A 22,156-nucleotide genomic window follows, 5' to 3' on the forward strand; every position below is an offset into this window, starting at 1 on the left:
GAGGCAGAGTTTCTCCTTTGTGTGGTTCAAGGCCCTGCCATTGTTAGACCTCACAAAATAGGCCACTCTGATCCAGATCAGGCAAATTCAGATCTTGGATAATTAACAACGTACAATGCAGGTGGAATTTGAGAAAATCGGCATGAAAAAAATTCTCAGAAGCAACACAAAAATTAAGAATACATGCATTAGATAGCATCCTCTTAATATACACCTTGTACACACATCATCTAGCAACATTTATTATAAATTCTTAGATCCTAGATCAATAAATAATTTTAAATCAAAGATGTGAGACAGACCAAAAGAAGAGAGGTTTGTTTTAAATACCATGCTGTTACACAAAGCAGGGAATAGGCTTCCCTGTTTGTGTTGTATTGCTGTTTTATTTCTTTATGTACCCTCTCTACCCCTTCCCTCTCTCCAACTTTTGGTTTTACTATAATTTCATTAACTATTCTGAAAAACATGAATAAAACTACTAGAAGAACCTCAGAAAAAATACTCCATTAGTACAGCATTGCTGTATCTTGTCAGATACACTGCACATACCCAGACATTCCAAATTCAGCTCAGAATGTCAGAACTCAGGATGGGGGTACAATACAAATTTTTACCCGACATTTTGATTGAGGCCAAGACCTTGAGACCCTCAAGGTAAAAGATCAGTGGAGGGAATAAAAGACACAAATAATGATTCAACTGCCAAATTTAATCACGTACTTTGTGCGGTACTTAAAATGAAAAGATGGGAGATACTAAATACGTAAAAGCCCACTGCTGATCACAAGAATTGTGACTCAGTAATCAGGTAGTAATTACAAACATAAGGCAATTCATGAAAACTTGTGTCATTTGAAACACTCTTTTCAACAAGGATAGCAACATTCAGTAACACAAGAAAGTGGCACAGCAATGATTCTATTTATTATCACAAACTTACCAGGAAAATCGCTATTCTCATTGCAGTTAGGGTGTAATGATGTATCCGTATTTGTAGCTTCAGCTGATTCATTTGCTGTTTATTAGATATATTACAGTAGCAATTAAGGATGGGCAATAAATGTTAGCTTTGCAAGTGACACCAACTTCACAAATTAAGAAGTTTTTTTTTATATATGGTGTCCAAACTAAATATTATTGCTATTTTAACAACATACTGTATTAATAAATAACATTATATTTTAACAAACAGAAACAATAAAATGCAGAGTGTTTCAGGTAGAAATGAAACAAAGTATGACAAAATGCTAAAAATATTGCCATTACATTGATAGGTACTTATCTAAAAATATGTCTATGAACTACTAACACAGACTATCAGAAAGTATGTTATTTATATTTATTAGGTCAGGAAAAGGTGAATAATTTGAGATATCCTTTTTTTCTCTGCCTCCATTAACCACCCACCTACCTCCACCTCCCAACTCCACCCATCCCCTCCCCTAACTGGCTCGACATGCCCATCATCCTTCATCCCTCCTGAATCCACCAATCACCTCAGGCTCCTTTGTCACCACTTCCCCTCTCCTCTTTATACTAGCTATCTCCCCTCTCCACTCTCAGTCCTGATGGGTTTTGACTTGAGATATCAACAGTTCCTTTTCCCCCCCGAGATGCTGCTCGACCCGCTGAGTTCCCCTAGAAGATTGTTTGTCGCTCCGCATTTCTGATTTGTTGCACACACCTTTGAAAATAATCCATGGGCCCACTCTTTTACATAAAGGTGATAAGTGAGCGCATATGAATGTGTCCATCATAAATTCTTCCGTAAAAATGGTGGAAATGCTCAGACTCCACTATATTACCACCTATAAATGTGTTAGTACATCTATAATACAAAATAAGCATTTTAATGGTATGGAAGATTATTTTCTATTCCCAATTACACAGAGAATTTGTAATGAACTGCTTTCTGTAATATGCTCTTAAATTAGGCTACAACCTATGTTATTTAGTATAGCAATGGAAACTTGCATTTTATTAAAATAAATTAGTCTCACCTTCATTAGTGTACTCTTGCACTGATAAGACTAATGCAGTCTTTAAGTTTCTTTGATAAACCTTTTCATCAAGCGGCAGTCTGTGTTAGAAAGCAATCTGACCAATTAAAATAAATAAAGTTCAAGGGCAAACAGCACCAAAACAAAAAAAATAAGGAACAGCACACAGACATACAACAGCAACATACAATAGCTACAGCAAGAAAAGACATCCCAAACACCTCCAAATCAAACAATAAAAAAATTCTAATTTCTACCTTATATAACTTTACAGTACATTTTCCATGCATATATTCAGCTGCTTTAGCATTTTTTACTGGCAGTATTTTCCCCAGAATTGACTTTGGGGAATAGAGTAAATTTGCCAACAATACCAGAACAAAATGATATGAGCACCCACTAAGAATAGGGCATTTTGGTGAAACTGTGGTAGTGAGGAAGAATGAGCCCCTGTCACCAGTGTGTCAATAAAAACTCATATACTGATCTGGAATAACGAATTTACCATTAAATGGTGATGTTTCATTTAGTGTGTTTACTGATCTTTGCAGTAATAAAGTGGCTCTGTCCAATGCTGAGCTCAAAGTACATCCAGCTCTCTAACAAGGCACAGCATAATGAATTTGTCTCTCTTGGAGTCACTGCAGTTCTTAAAAATAAGTGATCATTGCCAAAACAAAACAAAAACAAATTAGAAATTAGGGAACATAATCTTAAAATTTAAAGTGAGCTTTCAGGATAAAGTTAGGAAATATTTCCATAAAGAGTGATAGAAACTAGAAATGTTCACCCACAACTGATAATTAATGCCCAGTCAATTGTTAATTTTATATCTAAGATTGAAAGTTTCATTAAAGTAAGTTATTAAAGGATATGGGGAAAAGGTGGCTGTACATTGCAAGTTCAAAGATCATGATGATTTCACTCTATGGCTGAACAGCTTCAGGGGCTAAATAACCTTCTTGTTGTTGTGTTTCCTATACAATTAAATGGCTGGTAGTCATCAAACCAACTGACACTCAGCATATCCTTGACTCCATTAGTATTCAAAAATCTATCAACTGTAGGCTTGAATGTACTCATTGACAAGCTCCCACTACCATCTGAAATTTCAAAGTCCTAAATCTCAGTCTTAAGTGGCGTTGAACTTGCTGACTTCTAATCTGCTGACTTTCATGATGATCTTCTAAAATTCTGTAATGTTTCCCCTATCTCATCAAACACCTCTTTTAGAATCCTGGGATGCAGACTATCAGTCAAGAGGATCTGTTAGCTTTTAGTCCCCTCAGTTTTTCTAGTGTTTCTCTTGAGTAACTGGCCACATGTAGCAACAGGTGTATTTTCAGCCACAAATGAAATGAGAGAACTTCTCTGTCAATCAAGCATGGTGAATGCATTGCTGTACATAACTGGAACTGAATTTATGTAGCGAATTTGTAAGTAACTATCTACTACTCAGTACATATTTATGGAGAAATTCACACAGTTTTTATTGAGGAAAGTTTCAGTAAATTCTGTAATAAATATTCCTCAATATAATCCCATTTTGTATGGAGTTTTTGTTTTTAGTGGAATATGTAAATATCATGAATACACCACTGTTTATTGGTAAAGCTATTACATAACAACCTTGACTTGGATCATTATCAACAGAGCCAACAAGAAGCATGTCAGTTCACTTGGAACAGAATCAAAGTGCATTAAATTTTTTGGAAATAGTTCCCTTTAAATCAATTTGATATAATGCACAGAAGTACCAGGATTCAAAAATGAGACTGCAATTCTGCACACAAGTTTCAACTCTCAGCCATGAGGAAAAGATTATCAAGCATTTAGGACAGGTCTAACAGAAATTACGTTTAAGTAAGAGGGATTACACTTAATTAGAATGCTTTCAACAGTCTGAAAATTAGTATATAGGTTAGTAAATACTTCCATTAATTGCAAGACATCGCAGGAAAAGGAAACAATGAGAATCTGGAGAGAGTGGTACTGACCGGGTCTCAGACTGTAGAGATATCCCAGCTATCAACAGCTCTCACATGTTCTCTTATGTTACAAACCAATCTCACCTTTCCTTAGGCAGTTCCTTTTTGACTTTTGCATCTTGACTGTCAGAATTTTTGCCATTCTTTCCCTTTTTTGGTTTCTGATCAACTTTTAGACGAGGCTTTTTACTTGGAGGAGCAGACACACATGCAAAATCTTCATCTGAAAAATAAATCAACACTAATGAATATCCACTTTTCTAATTATTCACTTGCTGTTTCCCTAAAATCACTATTCCACCAGAGCTCACTGATTAATTATATTAATTGCAATTAAGTAAGCTTATGAAATCAAGAAATAATTATTCAAAGTTGAAGAAACTATGAGTTGAAGTTACTTTAAGAAGTTAATCAAGAAATTATTCAGTAAATTGCAACAACTGTAATTGCAGAGAGTCCCAATCCTAAGGGGACTGGATAGAAGGAACATCAAATAACATCAGATTTCAGAAACAGTTGGAGAAATTGTTACGTTTAAAGTTATTTCTCCGTAAGTATTTTGTAGGACAGGAAAGATTAGAGAGTCGGGTTCTAAATCCAGGAATAATCCCTAATGAATAAGAAGAAAGAATAGAAGGATCTTTTTTGTCTTTGGATACGTGATACTTTCCTACATAGTTATTCAAGTCACTTAATTGTACTTAAATTGAAGAAGTAAAAGGACACAGGCAAATAGTGTGGGAATAAGATTACAGTAGGCAGCTCTAGTGTAGGAGCTGGATGTGGCACATGACAGCATTATGCACCAGAATTTCTATATTCCACAGGAAACCAACAAGCACTTATAGACTTTTACTCCAAACTTACCATCATCAAAGTCTTCACTCTGTGAATAATCTACAATTTTCTTGTTCCTAATGATTAAAAAAATCTTTTACTTTTCAGCAAAAATTAATAATTCATTCAATTTATGTATTTGCACAATATTTCAAAGTTAGACTTAGAACATAGAACAGTACAGCACAAAACAGGCCCGTCGGCCCAAATGTTGTGCCGACATAGCTATTGCCTCCTACATACAGAATGCCCTATCCCTCTATGTTCCTCTCATTCAGGTACCCATCCAAGCCCCTACTAAAAGCCCCCAATGAATTTGCCAAAAATTACAGGTTAAGTCAAAGATGGCTGCATTAGACAATCTTTGAAATAAAGTTTGCTCTCAAGGCAACTAATGAATTTACTTATCTGAGAACTACACGCAATACTCTTAGCAGAAGGAAGATGAGTTTCTCTTTTAAACGTAGCAAACTGAACATTTGTAAATGTACTCCCTGAGAAGCTGCTGGCAATGGATTTACCTGTAACATTCAAAAGGGAACTAGGTAAATGATGGCAGGAGTGTAGGTCTAATATGGATAGCTCTTTCGAAGAGTTGGCTAGGCATCATGGTCTAAATGGCCTCATTCAGAGCTGTGAGATTCTACGTATGTTACTTGATTTATAAAAAATATGACTTCTGCAATGCAGAAATATCAGAAACTTCTATGCTGCTTCATCAGGATAATACGTGATTTTCTTTTTAGGCTTTTACAATCAGCATTTATATGCTAGACTATGTAATATGTTGAATTTTAAACTGTTTCCTGGTATTCACATATTGAATGCTATCTCCACCAACCCTAAAACACTCTTATTTTCCCCTACCCTGTATTCACTCCAAACCCTGATAAAACCCTCCCAGCTTAACCAATGTTGGTTTTAGCTCAAACTGTTGAGTTCCTCCAACAGTTTGTTTTTTTGCTCCAGATTCCAGCATCTGCAGTCTTGTCTGTAACCAAAAACATTAATCGTCCTACCATTACAGTCAATTCCTTCAATCCTCCTCCCCTCCACAGACCAGTCAGACTCAGGCCACAGCTTGCATAATCAACTCACACCTTTCCCATTTCCTCCACAGCTACAAACAGTTTTTTTCTATTTTTTACTTTCAAAAACAAAACTTTTAGTGTTCAAGGATTTTAAAAACATTTCTCCATACTTTTTTTTTGCTAACTTTCTCTTCTTCCTTGAAATTCATCCCACCAAACCTCTTGCTAACAAACTAATTCAATTGGAATTTACTTCTTCCCTTATCCTCTAAACCTCAGGACATCAACACTCAAACTGCTTGCCATTCCTAAATCCATTCTCATTCATTGTCAGCATCTCGGTTTTTTCCTCCATTATCCCTTCACATTTCATAACTCCCACCACTGAACAGGGGCATTCCAATCTTACTTCATCTAAGGACAGATGATCCATCTAAAACTCTTTTGTCACAACTCCCTGCTTCATGACACAGTCATTGCTAGTCAATATAAACAGAAACTTCGCCCACTACATAAATGGACACAAACTAACTTAAAAGACTGTAAATATTTTTATTATAGCTATATACAAATTGCTTCATACATGTGATATTGTATAAAGAATGAAAAATATCACCATACACAAAGATAAACAGATGACAAAGCTATCACCTTAATTTGTGGCTAGAATGTAACACATAGGTAAAGTATATTTAAATAAAAGCACATTGAAATTTTATTTAGAAGTCACTTGACCTAAATAATAGACTTTCTTTTGCCACTTTATTAGAACCACCACAGGATGAATTAACCTTAATTTAGAAAGGCTCAGATTAATCAGGGACTGTCACCATGCATTTGTAAGAGAAGGTTGTATCTGACTAATGTGATAATTTTTCTTGTAGTAGTAACACGAGTGAATGAAGGAGCTGTGAGTGACATAGTCCACATGGATTTTAGCAAGGCCACACCTAATAGGCTTATCAAAAACTAGAAGTCCCAAAGGAGAGTGGCCAAATTGCCTCAGCAGCAAGTTTGATGGGCATGTTGGTAACTAGCAGGCTGTTAATAGTGAGCTCCGTGGAGCCTAGAACTTCGTCCCTTTCTTTTTGTGAAACCTGCATATTAACGATTTAGAAGTTTGCAGATAATAAAGTCAGCTGATGATACCAAAATTACGACAAAGTTGACAGTGAGGAGGAAACCTTTAGGCTACAGGAAATGTAGATAATCTAACCCATTAGGCACAAAAGTGGCAAGTGGAAATTAACTCACAGAAATGTGAAATTATGCATAAGGGAAGGTGCAACTAGGCAAGGGAATATCCAAATATAGCAGGATAATGAGTGGTGCAGATACAAGGTCCTTAAAGGTAGCATACTAGGTCAATAAGGCATACAGGATCCTTTCCTTTATTAGCTGAAGCAGAAAACATAAGAATAGGTAAATTATGCTATAACTGTTTACAATATTACTCAGGCCATAGCTCGATTACTGGTTCCAGATATGGTCACTTTATTTACAGGAATGATGTAACTGCACTTGACAGGGTACAGAAGAGATCAACGAGGATTTTGCCAGGATTGGAAAACTGTAACTAAAAGATGGTAAAAGCTAGGGTTGTTTTCTTAAAGCAGAGAAGACTGAGGAGAAACTTAATGGAGGCACATAAAATTATCAAGGGTCTAGATAGATTAAATAGGAAGAACCAATCTTCCTCTGCAGCAGCATCAAAAACCAGGGAGCACAGATTTAAAGTAATTGGCAGAAAGATTAGAAGGCAGGCCAGAAAAATATATCTCAGCATTGAGGGTAATAGCAATCTGGAACTTACTGTATGAAAGGGTGGTAGAGACAGAAATCCTCTTCAAATTAAAAAAAGTTCTTGGATAGATACTTGAAGAAAACAGGATCTGAATTTGCTGACAGCACAAAATTTGGAAGTCCAGCAGACAGGAAGAGTGCAAAAGGCTTCAGCATAGCACAACTTAGGCAGGTGGAAGACATAATTAATTCACAATACATATGTGTGCAAAATACATTCTGAATGAGTTACAACAAACCATAAAGCAATAGCATTTTTGGGTTTTCAAAACAAGGACAATGTAAAGAAGAGTGAACAGATAACAAAGTGTGTTCACAAATAAACAAATAGACCAAAATAATACTGCACTTTTGTAGACATGAATATGGAGAAGTTAATAAAGCTTTAAAAAGCACACAGTACACATGGAGAGGTTATTATGCTTTTAAAGAAAATACAGATAAACATTTGCCTAAGAAGATAAAGGGATTGGGAAGGGAGATCAGTTGTAAATTTAGTTTTTTCTTAGCTATAAACTTGATTGAATTTTATGATTTTTTCTTCAATAATGATTTGTGATAGAAAATTCTGTTGGCTTAGCACCCACTGTATAAAGAAATATGTTCCATCTGCTATTTAATTATTTGTCTGCTTTGCTTATGTTTGCACCCTCTCATTTTACTAACAAGTGGAAATATCCAGAACTATTCGTCCTACCAGAGCCTTTCATAACCATGAAAATTTCTACCAAATCAACTCGTAACTTTCCCAACACTAAGGGGGCAGGGGAAGGAGGAAGTCTAAAGTTCTCAGGTTTGTCTTCACAATTTTACCCCTGCCACGATCTCCATTGTGTCACATGGTGCACCTAACTCACATCAATTCAAGGGCATGCTCAGAATTGCACATGGTATTCCAACTGCATCCTAAAATGTTTTTCAACACTTTCTTGTTTGCATGTTTTGCCTCTAAATCTAGAAGCTAGGATTTCATTTTCACTTACAGAGCCTTTTCTATTTGAATGTTTTACTGTTTATATCCTGTTTTTCTGCACATTAAGATCCCTCTCAATTTGAAAGTTACTTGAAATATATTTCATTTAACTATTTATACTCCTAAGTTGTATAACTTCATAACTTTCTAATTTAAGATCATTTACATCTATTTGCCATTCTGCTAGCCTAAATTTCCCTACAGTCTCCGCACAGTTAACGATACTCCCCAATTTGGTGTAATTTCTTAAATTACCTTCTCATTACTAATAATCTGTGCATATCGTGAATAAGAGCAAACCCAATGCAGAGCCCTATGTGAATCAATACAGCTTTTCCATACTTCTCGTTATTGTTAAAATATTAGATGCTGCAAATAACTGTCCGTATAGTATCTTGTTCCTATCATTCCTTGGCAAATGGATTGAACAAGAGATATGAAAGAAGAGTTATAAGCCACAGGTTCTGGCATACTATCTGAACGGACAGTACTATTCCATCAGTCAGGTAAGAGAAATTTCTTGTAGGTGGATTTGCCTAAGAATGACACCATCAGAAAGTTGTTGACCAAAACACACATACTGATTTGGAATTGTATTGCCTCTCTTTCATCATATAGGTCTAAATACAGGAGCTCCTTAATCACAGTACTATGGGAGCAAAGAAACATAGCAGTTAAATGATAGGATTACTATCCAGAAGCCTCTATTATTGATCTGGAGAAAAATTCAGTGGAAAAAGTTAAACTTAATAGCTTAAGTAAATCTGGAATAAAAAGCTAATTACTACAACTTTCTTTTCCTTCCCTAACACCAGCCCTACCCTCTTGACACCCAAGTTCCCTCCGTTCCCTGACCCTCTCATCCCTGTCCCAACCCTTATCATCTTTCCCCTCCACCCTCCCCTCATTGTACCTCTTTACTACTATCCTCCTGCCCCAGTAGCAATTAACTGGAAGTACGGGGGCTCCCCAGGTTATGGAAGACCTGACTGATGGAAATCTGACTTTATGCAAATTCTCCCATAAATTTTTAAAGAACTTTTCAAGATAGGAAAGTTAGTTACAGAAATGCAAACATCTTCAAGAGTTATGGATTAGGGGTAGCAGTTAGTGACTTCAAAAGACAACCTTCCAAGGAAACGGTCTGTATCGTGAGTTTCTGTAATGCAAAGCCGTGTCATCTGCGCATTGGTCAAGAAATGTGACTTAAAAAAATATTGTGTTTATTTATTTACATTTTTTACCTAAATTTCATGAGAGCAAATATTATTCTGTATCTCAAATTTGTGGGAATTGTTTTGTGAATTCTGTAAGGGAAAATTTCCATTACCCAAATAGCTGTAATGTGGGTGTTACCTGTACATGTAACCTCCTTGCAGTAATCAGACACCATTGTCTTTAAGAAGGCAGGCTGCTAGTTCACAGCAGGAGGCCACTTAAGAGACTTACTTTCGAAATTGACAAGGCAATCTCTTCTATTGACACTTGTAAAATACTTTATCAAATGATGCAACATTCATTCATACTTTAAGGCCATGGAAACTGGCCATTGAATGAGGGATATTCTGATTCTGTACCATTGTAACTAACACAGAGGAAGATAATAAATAAATGTTCATGTTAATTTCGCCTCATTGAAAATGTTCGTTTCTGACTTGCGGAAAAATCAGTTTATGGACAGTTCTCAGGAGTGAAACCCTTACATAACTGAGGGACTGCCTGTACCATCTTTGACAATTTGTCAGTCACCTGGACCTGCAGGGAGTTCATGATATAGTATCATAAAGAACAAAAACAGATGCTTTGGCCTACACCATCAGCAATGAACACCAAGCAGCTATTTGCACTAATACCAATTTTCCTTTTCATTCCAATCCCAAACCCACCATCCACCATCTCCTGCATCCACCTTCCTAGGTGAAATTTACAATAGCCAATTGACATATCAACCAGCATATCTTTGCCATGTGGGAGGAAACTCAGGCAGCCAGAAAGAATGCACAAACTCCACAAAGTCAGGATTGAACACAATCTCTGGGGCTGTGAGGCAATAGCACTAACTGCTGCACCACTGTTCCACCTGTGTTCTACTTCACTGTGAAGGAGGAATCCACACAGCAATTCCATGAGCTCCCATGGAGGTGGCGGAAAAGAGGAGGGAGAGGAATATGTCGTGGGGAAACACTGTGAAGCAAGTCTTTACTAAATTCAAGGTCACAACAAGGCACTAGTGCTCATAATTAACTGGTATACTTTGGATTATTGTACCTGTTGGGAGTCTCCAGGACAAACAGCCACCTTTCTCTAACACCCCGTCCAACACTCTCTTCTGCCCAGCAGATTCTTTCTCTCTTCCTAAGCCTGTAAACCTATCCTCTCTCTCTCTCTTTCCAGCTCTAGTTTGTCTCCCAATCTCTCTACTCCCAGTCTGTCTCTCTGTCCCCACCTCTCTCCATCCCCTCTGTCACTTCCTGCTCTCTCTCTAACCCTGGTATGTCTCCCACTCTGCCCTCAGCCTCTCTCCTCCTCCACCTCTCCCCAGAGTTGTCTCCCCATCTCTACTCCCAGCCTGTAACTCGCTCTCTATCCCAGTACCCCTCCATCTTTCCCTATTCTGTTTGTCATCTCCCTCTACCCTTATTCATACATCATCTCCCCATCTCCCTCTACCCCCAGTCTGCCTTCTCTCTATCCCCAGCCTGTCATCTTCTATATTTCTCTCGATCCAGTGTCTGCCTCATCTTCACTGCACCTCAGTCTTGGTCACTGTCTTGTAGTTGACCTGAAAACCTGCCAGATGCCTGTTTGGTAACTCTATCACTCTCTCTCTAACCCCCATCCCTTTCTCTGTACACTTGCCTACTTGAACTGGTTGAAGTTGACGGGAACACGAGAGCAAAAATAAGGATTAGTCCAGGTGTGCGCTTGGTGGCTGGTGAAGACAAGATGGGCCGAAGGATCTGTTTTCGTGCTGTACGACTCCGTGACCTGTCTTTTCCCGCTCTGCAATGTTTCTCTCCCCTCCACTTCCTCTCCCCTCCACCTTCACCCCATCTCATTCTCCCCTCCACATCCTCTCCCCTCCACCTCCACCCCATCTCATTCTCCCGTCCACCTTCACCCCCATCTCATTCTCCCGTCCACCTTCACCCCCATCTCATTCTCCCCTCCACCTTCACCCCATCTCATTCTCCCCTCCACCTTCACCCCATCTCATTCTCCCCTCCACTTCCTCTCCCCTCCATCTTCACCCCATCTCATTCTCCCGTCCACCTTCACCCCATCTCATTCTCCCCTCCACCCCCACCCCATCTCATTCTCCCCTCCACCCCATCTCATTCTCCCCTCCACCTCATCTCATTCTCCCCTCCACCTCATCTCATTCTCCCCTCCACTTCCTCTCCCCTCCATCTTCACCCCATCTCATTCTCTCGTCCACCTTCACCCCATCTCATTCTCCCCTCCACTTCCTCTCCCCTCCACCCCCACCCCATCTCATTCTCCCCTCCACCCCATCTCATTCTCCCCTCCACCCCCACCCCATCTCATTCTCCCCTCCACCCCCACCCCATCTCATTCTCCCCTCCACCTCCTCTCCCCTCCATCTTCACCCCATCTCATTCTCTCGTCCACCTTCACCCCATCTCATTCTCCCGTCCACCTTCACCCCATCTCATTCTCCCGTCCACCCCCACCCCATCTCATTCTCCCCTCCACCCCGTCTCATTCTCCCCTCCACCTTCATCCCATCTCATTCTCCCCTCCACCTTCATCCCATCTCATTCTCCCCTCCACCTCCACCCCATCTCATTCTCCCCTCCACCCCATCTCATTCTCCCGTCCACCTTCACCCCATCTCAGTCTCCCCTCCACCTCTGCCCCCTCCATCTCCCAACTCATTCATCGTCCGCCTCTCCCTCTCTATTTCCACTTACTTTCTTTCTTTCTTTCTTTCTGTCTGTCTCTCTCTCTCTATTTTCTCTCCTCTGTTTCTACTTATACTTACGAACCTGACAGGCCTGGGCATTACAGCTGCTGTCTGGGGTCTGCTGCCTTGGGTCGGGACCATCCAGCTGCCGCAATGCGATAAACAAACCATCCAAAAGCCCGCGCTCCCGACACTCGCAGCAGCTCGCAGACGCACTTTCGTGTCAAGAGTTAGGCAGATTTTGCGAGCTGGAGATTAAATGAAATAAATCCTGAAGTTTTTTTTTTAAATTTTACTTATTTCTATCTAGAAATCTGTTGTTTTTTTTTAAATATCTATGGATAGAATCCACAGTTGTGGGTTAAAGCCTACGTTGGGCCTCAGTTGGCCTTCCTGTTGCTGGGACCAGACGTGAGGTGTCAGTGAAGGATTCAGCTGTAGTCACCGGCGTTTGCTGGACTATCAGGTCTCTGAACTTACTGATTTCAATTGTATTATGTTTGTTTTGTCGAGTATTAAAATAAGGTAAATGGAATATCCTTAGGAAAATTTGTTGACGTTTGAAGAAGGCTCGATTCCATACAACACAGGAGTCTGTGCTTTCGTTTTTAGTGATGATTATTAAAGACCGTCCTCCATCTCCACCACCCACCTCACCTTCTTTCTTTCCATCCGTGTAGAATAGCTTTTCTCTCTCTCTTTCAAAACACGCTACGTTTCTGTAGTTTCTTCTTCCTGTACGTCCCAGGCGTCACTGTTAAGTAATGCCTTTCTTGTGCCGACTTCATTTATTTCCTGCCCATGCAGGTGCACCATAACTAATACAACTAAGTGCCCCTCCTAACTCAAGTTCTCCAAGGATTTATATATTTTTTCTCACGTTTGTGTTCTGCCTCTGGCATTGTTCACACACGTCGAATTAGTTTGCAAATATGTTCAGAAATGTTTGCCTGCCAACCTGAACATAACCCGCTTATATGATGCTGCTGAAAATAAGTTTTCCATTGCACCTATGCATACGTGTACTTGTGCATGTGACAATAAACTTGACTTTGACTGTTCATTTCATAGAATAGTGCAGCATAAAAACAGGCCCTTTGGCCCACGATGTGCTGAACTAATTAAACAAGTAATTAAACACCTAACTAAACGAATCCCTTCTGCCTGCACAAGATCCATATCTCTCCATTTCTTGTGCTTAACTAATTCTCTATCCTTCTGTCTTTTGTATGGGATCTTGAAAATCCAGACATTTCAATCAGTAGTTTCCCATCACTATATTAGGAATGGAGAACCAATATAACTTTTTGTTGACCCTTTCTGACAACTGACAGGCTAATTGGTATCAGATTCTGGCTTTTTCAAATAGGTTATCTGCCATTCCCCTGCGTTTGTTCTAGAAACCTTGGAAACAATTCCAGAATCTAGACTGCTCTGCCAGTGGCAGGAAGGTCTGATTTCTTAACAATATTCCTTGCTCTGTGCCTCATGAAATAGCAAATTAAAGGAAGAATAGTGCTGCATGTCAGTTTTTTTGCATTACAACAATGAATGGAAACTCAGACATGCACCCCATATCAATTTTTAAATTCTGAACTCGCGTACACTCCTGCAAAATTCAACATTGTAATTATGATCAATCGTATAACAGTTTTAACAGGACATTTCAACTCAACAGATTATTCAGTAAACTTTATCCTTTTGTTATCATGAAAATCCAAAATTTGAAACCAGTTCTGCTGTTTGTGTCGCTTTCCTCTCCACCGCATTCTCAAGGACTCCATTATAATTATACTTCTATATTTTCAAGTGAACCTTTTTGCAACTTCAAACATAACATTATAAAACAGACATCTGTGATATAATTGGGAATCTTATTGAAATGTTATAAATTTAGTAATCCTGTGTTTGGGTACTCAACTATTTCTAGTAGCATTTTTGTGGCTCAGAGAATGAGTGCTTTTCAGAAGGGAAGTAAAATGGGGTATGCCAGCTGTGATGTTTGCAATTTGGCCAGTGTAAGGAAATGGCCATTTCTTTCCTGTATGCACAATATTGTGTACGAAGAAGCTATTGGTTTGGTGGAGAGTATGTCTTATTATACACCAACAAACAAACTTAAGGGAAACAATGTGTTATGCTTTAAATGACTTCAAGACCTCATCAAAGTGTATTTTACCAGTGAAGTACCTTTTAAAAGGTAGTAATTGTCATGAAGTGTAAAGAAGTGAGCCATTTCAAATAAATGTGACAAATGATCATAGAGTAAATCCACAGAAGACGTCTGGTCCATTCAGTGTACCTGGCTGAGTACTGAAGATCTGTGCAGACCAACTGGCTGGAGAATTTACGGACATATTGAACCTCTTGCTTCTGTACTCTGAGGTTCCCAGATGCTTCAAAAAGGCACCTATTGTACCGGTGCCCAATGCGGCATGGTGATCTGCTTCAATGACTACCATCCGGTAGCGCTTACATCGACCATAATAAAGTGCTTTGAGAGGTTGGTTAATGCGCAGATCAGCTCCTGCCTCAGAGATGACCTGAATCTGCTTCAGTTTGCCTACCGCCACAACAGGTCAACAGCAGATGTGATTTCTCCAGCTCTTCACTCTGCTCTGGACCATCTGGACAACAGGAACTCGTACGTCAGGCTGCTGTTCATCGACTACAGCTAAGTGTTCAACACAATTATCCCATCCAAACTCATCAGCAGACTTGAAGACCTGGGGCTCTGTACCTCCCTCTGCAACTGGATACTCAACTTCCTCATTGGCAGACCTCAATCAGTGAGGATTGGTAACAACATCTCCTCCTCGCTGACCATCAACGCAGGTGCACCTCAAGGCTGCATGCTTAGTCCTCCGCTCTACTCTCCATACACACATGACTGTGTGGCTAAGCACAGCTTCAATGCCATATACAACTTCACCACTGTTGTTGGACGAATTACAGGTGGTGATGAGTTGGTGTACAGGAGTGAGATAGGACAATTGATTGAGTGGTGCTGCAACAACAACCTCTCACTCAATGTCAGTAAAACTAAAGAACTGATTGTTGACTTCAGGAAGGGGAAGGAGGGTGAACATACACCAGTCTACATTGGGGGATCGGCAGTAGAGAAGGTCAGCATTTTTAAATTCCTGGGCATTAATATATCAGATGACCTGTCCTGGGCCCAGCACATAGACGCAATCACAAGGAAGGCGTGCCAGCATCTTTATTTTCTTAGGAGGTTAAGGAGGTTCAGCTTGTCACAAAAACTCTGACAAACTTCTACGATGTACTGTTGAAAGGTTCCTGACTCGTTGCATCATGGTCTGGTATGGCAACTTGAATGCGCAGGAACGTAAGAAGCTGCAGAGAGTAGTGGACTCTGCCCAATACATCATGGGCACATCGCTCCCCACCATTGGTAGTATCTCCAGGAGGTGCTGCCTCAAGAAGGTAACATCTGTCATCAAAGATCCCCACTATCTGGGCCACATCATCCACTCGTAGCTACCATTGGGCCAGAGTGTTATGGACTCAGTGAAAGTCCCTTTAAGATAGAGAGAGTGTGTGTGTGTGTGTGTGTGTGTGTGTGTGTGTGTGTGTGTGTGTGTGTGTGTGTGTGTGTGTGTGTGTGTGTGTGTGTGTGTGTGTGTGTGTGGCGTGCTTACATCAATAGAAGATAAAGGACATAATGACGTTGTTGAAGAAAGCAGAAGAAGAAAGGAGAGAGAGAGAGAAGGGAGAGAGACACCAGCCTGCTAGTTTTCTCTATCGATGGATGAGAAACAATAACTGTCTGCCACTGAAATCCTTGTATGGAAGTTGGAAGTAATCCGGTGGAGTTCACTTTATTGCTGACCTGTAGAAGGAAACAGGTATTTGTGTGGACGACCACGATTCGGATGCTTTTCGGGGTGAGGAAGTCACTACCGAGTAAACACTGAAGTGTCGTTTGGGTTCCATCGTGGAACATTTGGATTTCGTATGTACTCTCTCTCTGTTTTTCTACGTCTACGTCTTATCTTCAGACAACGGTGGTTGTTGAAGAAGCCCTTGCTCATGTTTCACCTTATGGCTTGCGGAACTGAACTTTAAGAACCATTCCGGAACTTGGAGTTTGGGACTTTGTCACACACACACGAAGAGTTTAGTTTTGGGGTTAACGTTCAAGGTTTAACATTTTTGAATTCTAACATACTAACATTTTTACTTTTATTTTACGTATTATCATAAGTAGTGATTAATAAAATAGTTTTTAACACTGAATCATGCTCAGTGTGTTTCTTTTGTTGCTGGTTCGTGACAAGAGGTACAGAAGCCTTAAGTCCCACACCACCATGTTCGAGAACAGCTACTTACCTTCAGCCATTCGGTTCTTGAATCAACCTCCACAACCCTAATCATTACAGGTTATCGAACTATGACCACTTTGATCACTTTGCATTGAAGTGGATTTTTTTTGTTCTAATTGTGTTCTTTCTTGTAAAAATTGTGTATAATTTATGTTTAATTTACGCTTTTCTTGTGAATGCTGCTTTTGTGATGCCATGTGCCTGTGATGCTGCTGCAAGTAAGTTTTTCATTGCACCTGTGCATATGACAATAAACTTGACTTTGACATGACATTGACTTGACTTTGAGAATCTGTTTTATTCATGTTGATTGAAAGATAATAAGGCATAGGGAGAAATGTTATGCTGTATTTTGGCATTAGACAGTCCCACATTTCCTCAATAATACACTTGAATGGTCATCCCAGATTGTGTGCTCTACTTTCAGTAGTTGGATTTGAATGCACATTCTACGTCAAAAATGGAAGTGGTACTAAGGTGCCAAGAAAATAAAAGAACAAAGATAACATTAGTTCCAACTTCTGAGTTGTTGTTTGTTATGATTTATTGTTAGTTGTGCTTTATCACTGCTTCACTGATTACAGGAAAGTGTGCTAGAGATGTAAATTAATGCTGGAATTTGATGAAGAAGAAATGTGATGCCCAACTGTGACAGACAAGCTACAAAGTAGACCTTTTTATGTTAATAGTGGTTATCCCTTGTTGTTTTTCATTGGAGAATATGCCACTTCACGAAAACTAAAAGAGAATGTTAAAGAATTTGCAGGATAAAAGAGAAGTTGTTTCAGAGTAGAATAACAGTAATGTAAAATTGTTCCAGTGACATATAGAACATGATATTCAATTTACTTAAAAGTAAAACAAGGTGAAATTACATCTGCAGTGATTAATCCATGATTTCTTGGATGTTTTTTGACCTGTTTTCGGTAAGGTTGCAGGGTTAGTGTTTCCATTGATAGATTTATTTGAAACCAGTTCTGCTGTTTGTGTCACTTCAGTGTCCTTGCTCTTCTTGGCAGGTGCCATGGTTTCTGAAATGTTTATAGGTCCTAATACATGTTTTCCTCTCCTACAACTGTCTCCTTTTTTGCCCTTTATCTCTTTAGCACACTTTTTCTAATTGTGATAGTATTTGTTTTGTTCTATAGTTTAACAACTCACCTAAATGGGTGGTATTTCTTGTATTAAAATGCTCAAAGTCACTTTGAAATGTTTCTTAAACCCACCTTCTGTTTCAAATGTAAAGGTGTTACCAACCTGGCCAAGCCAATTGAAGAAGGGCATTGCTTACTGGAGTTTGTTCTTTCTCTGTTCCAATTGGAACACTATCGAGCTCTGGTAATTAAATCTGAAGTTTATATAATTTATAAGACATACGAAATAGGGGCAGGAGTATGCCTTTTGGCCCCTTGAGCTGGATCTGCCCTTCATCAAGATCATGGTTGATCTTTGCTTCAATGTCATTTTCCTTCGCTATCTTCATATCCCTAGATTACCTTAATATTCACAAGTCTATCAATCTCTGATTTTGAATGAACTCAGTGACTGAGCCTCTACAGCTGCCTTGAGTAGAGTATGACATAGATTCACCAGTGTTTGCCTGAAAAAAATATTCATTTCAGCCCTAAACACCTACCTCTTTTCTGAAACTGCGACCTCCAGTTCCAGACTCCTCAGTCAAGTGAAACATCCTTCCTGAATCTAGCCTGTTGAGTCCTATAAGAATTTTGTAAATTTCAGAGACCTCCTCTCGTTCTTCTGAATCCTAGAGAATACAGACCATCTACTCAATCTCTCCTCGAACCAGTAAAGTGAATTTTCACTGCATTCCCTCTCTGACGAGTAAATCCATTTTTAGGGAAAGAGACTAAATCTGCACGCAGTACTCCAGGTGCCATCTCACCAGTGCTCTATATAATTGCAGTAATACATCTTTACTTTTGTACTCAAATTCTCTCATAATGAAGGCCAACATACCATTTGCTAATTGCTTGCTACACTTGCATATTGGCTTTCAGTGACATTTACAAAGTCACCAAGGCCCCTTTGATCAAATATCTAATCCTTACCATTTAACAAAAATATTCTGCTTTCCTGTTTGTGTTCCATGTGGATAACTTTACATTTCCCCACATTGCATTACATCACCCATGTTCTTGTCCATTCACTCAGCTTGTCTATATTCCCTTGAAGCCACTTTACATCCTCCTGCTTACTTACAACCCCACCTAGTTTTATATCGTCAGAAAACTTAGAAATATGACTTTTGGTCCCCTCAGCCAAATTGTTGATAAAGATTCTGGATAGTACAATCCCTGCAGTATCCTACTAGCCAGAGCCTTTCAGCCTGAGAAAAATCCATTTATTCCCACTCCCTGCTTTGTCTGGTAACTAGTTCTCACTTCATGGCAATATAATGCCTACAACTCCCTGTGTTCTAACCTTGTTGATGAACTCCCTGTATGGGACCTTATCAAAAGGCTTCTGAAAATCTAAATACGCCACCACTGGTTTCAGCTTCCCCATACTACTAGCTGTGTCCTCAAAGTACTTCAATAGATTAGTCAAATTTGATTTTCTTTTCATCTTTCCATGATGAATCTGTTCAATCCAATTATTCTGTATAAGATGTTATATTAATACTTCATTATAAATTCTAGCATTTTTCCTATCACTAACTTTAGAGTAATCTCTCTCTCTTTCTCCCTCTCTCCTTTCTTAAATAGTGGCATCACGTTTGCTGCCCTCCAATCCATGGGAAAGTTCTAGAATCCATAGAATTTTTAAAAATCATAACCAGAGAACTCATTATACAGCCAACTCTGAAATGTAGATTATTTTGTCTTTAGGATTTATCTGTTTTTGTCTTCCCAACTTCTCTAGTACTTTTTTTTTTACTAAGACTTATTTCCTTCAGTTTCTCATTTTCTGGTACTTCTGACAGGTGTTTTTGTGTCTTCTTGCATGAAGACAGGTACAAAGTAGTTAAATTCCTCTGCCATTTTTTTACTCCAGATATAAATTATCCTTTCTGTTTGTTACATAACTACATTTGCCATCACTGGTCTTTTCCTTTTCACATATCTATAAAAGCTCTTATAATCTGTTTTTGCCTTCTGCCAATTTACTTTCATATTCTTTGCGGCCTTTCTTTATCAATCTCTGTTTCTGCTTTGTTGATTTATAATCTACTTCTATTTCCGGCAACTTTTTGGCCTCTTTCTTGGATGTAATACAATGATTTCTCCACTCTATCCTGGTTAAGTTCCTTTTCCTGTTGGATTTTTGTGTCTTAAGATAATTTTTTTTGCTAATTTTGCATTTTTTATTTAAATGCTAATTATTGCCTGTCCACCATCATACCTTTCTGTATATTTTCCCAATTTACCTCAGCCAACTATCCCCTCATAAGTTCAGCTTCCTTTGTTTAGATTTAAGACCCTAGTTTTGCATTAAATCATATCCCTTTCAAGCTTGACATAAATTTCTATATTATCATCACCACGCTTAAAGCCGCCTTTACAAAAAGATTGTTGATTAACTTTTTCTCAAAACAAGATCAAAAATGGCCCTTTGCACAGTTGGTTCCTCACCATATTCACGTGGTTGGTAACTATCACAAGCTAGGCCAGCTTTGGCAATGTTAGAAAAGGCAGCTAACTATATTGTGGAAAATATTCCGCAGATGTTGTTATGCACATTAGTTTGTTTCATTAAATGATCTAGAAGCAGCAATAATGGAGTTAATTCTATCTCTGCATTTGGGACTTTTTTTCCAGTCAAAAACACTCCTTCTTCCAGTGGTGTAGACTTTTCAGACCATCCGTTATAAACCCCAGTCTATTGTGGGAAATGTATTGTCATATGTTCGCCAGTAATCTAAACAGAATTGAGGAATACCAAGAGATCCACACCTTTTAAACACTTGGGCAGTTTTAAAATGGGTGAACAAGGTAATGTAGTACCACAATGTAAATTTTCAAAGTGGAAAAGCACAAAAGGTCAATCTGTATTGCAAAGAATGAGAGAGGGTACGGCACTTTGAATGTGTGTATTCTTCAACTTTGAATATGTGTATTCTTCATCAGCACGTTTACAATTTTTTTTCATTCAACCCAGTGTTTTACTTTTTTTTCAGGTAAAGCTTTAGATCTAAATCCAGAGTAAAAACCACTATTTTGAAATCTTAGGAAATATTTATATATGCTGGGAGTTGTTTGCATGAAGTAGATGCAGTTTTGTAATTTATTAACATGACATACTGATTTTGAAACAAGGCATATGTGGTACATGCCATTGTATACACTTTTAATTCTGTTGGGAAACAAATCATCTGTTGAATCACAAATTTGTCCTGTAACAGTATCTGGCCAAAAAATTACGATATTCCATTTACTGACTTCATTACCAGTTCTGGCTACATCTCTTGCTGAACCAAATTCTCTGCTGGAAGTGGGAATTTCTGTTCTCACAATAAACCAGGAATTTCCACTGGTAGTACCGAGCCTCAGAAGAAAACACTAAAATTCAGTAAATGCGTCATCCAGGATTGTCATAAAAAACACATCATGGGGATTTAATGCATCTGTTTGTGGAAGGATTGGAAAAAAAGTTTGTACTTCTAATCTGAATTTAATGAAATGTTACAGATAGAAACAAGTGAGTCAGTCCATTAAATCCAGAAACTAAATATTCCATATACTGGAAATAAAAACTCAAGCAGTAAGTGCTGGAAATACTTCACGGATCAGGCAGCATGTGTAGAGATGTAAGTTGCTCAGATGAAAGGTCATTGGCCTGAAATGTTAACTCTGTTTCTACTCTGTCTCCATAGATGCTGCCTGACTTGCTGAGTATTTACAGTATTTTCTGATTTTTCTTTATTTCAGTCCATCAAGTAAGGGTTTCTCCACGTATTTCCACACTCCCTGCCTGGTGCTATCTTGAAGTAGAGCAAGGGAGCTCTTTTCTGATATTCATTCTTCAACAAGTTGGCTGTTACTTTCACATTTCTGCTTGTGGGAGCTTGCTGTGGGCAAATTAGCTGTCTTGGTTTCCTACAGTATAGCAATGACTAAGCATTCCTGGCATCTTAAGGTCCTGAAAGGCACTTTTTAAAATATTTCTTTCCACAGTAAGTAAATAAGAAGCTAATGACACAACTCAAATAGACAACGTCATTTCCTTGTAGCTTGATTATGTCAGTTACAAATTACAAAGTTTGAGGTTCTCAACATTAATAATATT

General features: G+C 38.8%; 2 protein-coding genes across 6 annotated transcripts in view; one reads left to right on the forward strand and one right to left on the reverse strand.

The window, feature by feature from the left end:
* The window catches only part of rad51ap1 (RAD51 associated protein 1), a 52,510-nt gene extending 39,245 nt beyond the window's left edge, over window positions 1–13,265 (reverse strand). Inside the window, exons 1-6 of the mRNA XM_052033665.1 lie at window positions 13,221–13,265; window positions 12,646–12,811; window positions 4,859–4,905; window positions 4,076–4,214; window positions 2,004–2,083; window positions 944–1,018 (exon numbers count right to left, since the gene is read on the reverse strand). Of these exons, the coding sequence (XP_051889625.1) occupies window positions 944–1,018; window positions 2,004–2,083; window positions 4,076–4,214; window positions 4,859–4,905; window positions 12,646–12,734 (430 nt within the window). The 5' untranslated portion in view covers window positions 12,735–12,811; window positions 13,221–13,265. The remainder of the gene's footprint in view (window positions 1–943; window positions 1,019–2,003; window positions 2,084–4,075; window positions 4,215–4,858; window positions 4,906–12,645; window positions 12,812–13,220) is intronic.
* The window catches only part of c19h12orf4 (chromosome 19 C12orf4 homolog), a 46,075-nt gene continuing 36,673 nt past the window's right edge, over window positions 12,755–22,156 (forward strand). For 2 of the 5 annotated variants that reach the window (XM_052033661.1, XM_052033664.1), the window contains exon 1: window positions 12,756–13,029. The gene's annotated coding sequence lies outside the window, so the exon portion shown is untranslated. Of the gene's footprint in view, window positions 13,030–21,943; window positions 22,044–22,156 lie in introns of those variants that run through there. The other 3 variants (XM_052033659.1, XM_052033662.1, XM_052033660.1) reach the window with 3 other exon arrangements.

This window comes from Pristis pectinata, chromosome 19 (assembly GCF_009764475.1).
Source record: "Pristis pectinata isolate sPriPec2 chromosome 19, sPriPec2.1.pri, whole genome shotgun sequence".
NCBI lineage: Eukaryota > Metazoa > Chordata > Chondrichthyes > Rhinopristiformes > Pristidae > Pristis > Pristis pectinata.